Source organism: Daktulosphaira vitifoliae, unplaced genomic scaffold (assembly GCF_025091365.1).
Source record: "Daktulosphaira vitifoliae isolate Bord-2020 unplaced genomic scaffold, ASM2509136v1 Scaffold_1030, whole genome shotgun sequence".
NCBI classification, from domain to species: Eukaryota; Metazoa; Arthropoda; class Insecta; order Hemiptera; family Phylloxeridae; genus Daktulosphaira; species Daktulosphaira vitifoliae.
The window spans coordinates 1-2985 of NW_026100590.1; the positions used below are offsets into that span (position 1 = coordinate 1).

The 2985-nt window shown below is 32.7% G+C and overlaps 1 protein-coding gene across 1 annotated transcript; it reads right to left on the reverse strand.

The window, feature by feature from the left end:
* Window positions 1–1102: 1102 nt before the first annotated feature.
* On the reverse strand, window positions 1103–2640 carry LOC126909726 (uncharacterized; the record flags this gene model as incomplete). The annotated part of the gene is made up of 4 exons (XM_050692155.1): window positions 1103–1543; window positions 1785–2113; window positions 2165–2370; window positions 2552–2640. Coding segments are annotated over 4 exons (1065 nt in total), but the record flags the coding sequence as incomplete, so codon positions are not given.
* Window positions 2641–2985: the final 345 nt, after the last annotated feature.

Genomic DNA, 2985 nt, shown 5'->3' on the forward strand with positions numbered 1-2985 from the left:
CCCAAACAACAATCATATTATGTCAATTGCCACCGGAATTTCTGGTAATATTTTTCTTTTTCTTTGCCTTAATCCCAACTAATTGGGGTCGGCCACCCTTATCCTAAGCTTCCACTTGACACGATGTCCCACATCCTCTACGCTCACATCAGCTGTCCTCAAATCGCATTCAATAGCATCCCTCCATCTCTTTTTTGGTCTTCCTCTATCTCTTCTTCCTTCAACATTCATTTCTATAACTGTTCTTACAGCTTCCGATTCTTCTTTCCTCATACCATGACTAAACAATCTAAGTCTATTTTCTGTCATCTTATCCACGATTGACGCAACACCTATACTTCCTCTTATATGCTCGTTCCTTATCCTATCTTCTCTAGTCACTCCACTCATCCAACTAAGCATTCTCATCTCTGCTACACTTATTCTCTGCTCTACTTTCTTATCAACCGCCCAACACTATGAACCATACATCATAGCTGGCCTCACAATTTCATACTAAATTTAAAAACTATAATTAGTATTTATTCATATATTATATTTTAAAATCAAAGAACTACTAATCAGGATATAATTAAAGAAATAAGAGTTCATGTTGCTTTTAAAATATTTCACCAATTTCTCTAAAGGAAACACTATCTACAGATTTGCATCGAAGCGTTTCTTATGANTGATTTACATCGAAGCGTTTCTTATGATAGTGATTTTAATCACTGTCAGATATCATCTATACTTGTGCCATCTATGCCTCGTTCACACTGTGCCTCGACCCCGCTGTGCTGGGTTTATTTTTNAACCCTACTGTGCTACTGTGTTTTTTATTTATCCTTCCAACCATTTCTGTCCTTTACCATAACTTCTAGCTAATACCCTATCTCCTATTTCAGAATTTGTTTTTCTATTACCTTTATAATTGTTTCCTGATATTCCTGACTTAGTCTGACCTTATCTTTCACGTTTTCCTGAATAATCATTTTTGTTTTATTATTGAATTGATTTAAAATTAGATCAAATTTATTATTTAATTTTCTATTTAAGTGTAATTCAGCTGGACTTTTGCCAGTGGTACAATGAACAGTGTTTCTGTAATCTAATAAAAATTTACATGATGCCTGTATGACATTATTTTCATTGTCTAAAATTTTTTTTATTTTGTCCTTGAAAATACCAACCATATTTTCTGCTGCCCCGTTACTCTGCGGGTGATAAGGAGGAGTCAATATGTGTTTAATAGAATTATTCATAATGAATGTCTGAAATTCATCTGAGGTCCATTGTGGCCCATTATCAGTGACTAAGGTTTTACTAATACCATAACGAGCGAAATATTCCCTCAAAATATTTATTGTATGGAAAGAAGTAGTAGATGACATTTTTATAACTTCTGGCCATTTCGAATATTGATCAATTATTAGAATAAACATAATTCTATTTAATTCTAAAAAATCAGCATGTACCCTTTCACCTGGAGCGCTAGGATACTCCCACACTTGCAAAGGGGACTTGCCCGGCTCTTTCCTAAATTTACTACACGTATTACAAGAAGCTATAAATTCCTCAATGTTTTTATTTAATTGTGGCCACCAAAAATAATTCCTAGCCATTATTTTAAGTTTAACAATACCAAAATGAGTACTATGAAGTTCCCTCAAAAAAATTTGTTGTAAGCTTTTTGGCACAACCAATTTATGTCCAAGAAAAATACAGTTTTCAACAATGGTTAATTCATTTTTTTGTAAGTAGTATGGCCTAACCAGTTCCTCTTTGATTTTATTTTTTTGGCCAACCCGTTAAAACATATTGCTTAATTTCTTTTAAAATTTCATCAGATTCAGTTTCTTTTTGAATTAAAACCTTGTTTATACCTTGAAAATAACTATTGATAAAGTGAATAGATGGGGTATCAATTTCATTATGATTTGTATTCTTAATAGCTAATCTAGATAAAGCATCCGCACTTGAATTTTCTGTTGATTTAACATACTTAATACTATAATTATAATTTGCTAAAAATAAGGCATACCTTTGTAGTCTATTCGCAGCCACTTGTGGTAGACATTTGTTTTCATGAAAAATATGAGTAAGAGGTTTATTGTCACTTTTTAAAATAAAATGTCTACCAAACAAATATTGATGAAATTTTTTTACACAAAACACAATAGCTAACGCTTCCTTATCAATTTGAGAGTATTTCTGTTCAGCAACATTTAAAGTTCTAGAGGTATATGCTATAGGTCTCTCTTCATTATTAGGTAAAATATGTGAAATTACACCACCTACACCATAGGAACTAGCATCACATGCTAAACTAATCTTATAATTGGGATTGAAATGCATTAAAATAGGAGCAGAAGTTAAAAAGTTTTTTATTTCCTTAAAAGCNTATGGGAGCAGAAGTTAAAAAATTTTTTATTTCCTTAAAAGCATCATCACACTTTTTATTCCACACAAACAAATTATCCTTTTTTAATAATTGATACTGTGGAAATAATATATCAGTACTATTTTTAATAAATTTAATATAATAATTAACCATACCAAGAAATGATTTTACCTGAGTAATATTAGTTTGAATTGGTGCTTCAACAATTGCTTTAATTTTAGCCTCACTAGTACTCAGTCCCTCTTTATTAATTTTATATCCTAAATAATGTATTTCATCCTGGAAAAAAAAACACTTTTCTTTTCTCACCGTTGTTGTGCGGGCCCACGTGGTAAAAGGAATTAAACTTAATGAGAAAAAGAAAACACTCACTTTTCAATAAAACTTTAGAATATATAATTTGATTGACACAATTAATAATACAATACACGTTATTTGGGTAATATTGGGAATTCTAGAACCCCCCNGTAGGGTAATATTGGGAATTCTAGAACCCCCCCGCCTCACCCCTTCACCTACCCACTCACCGATGGGTGGCGTGGTCGGGGGGAGGGGCGTGTCACACAGTGGGCGTGGTCTTTCGATGGTGGGGGTAATGTCAAGGT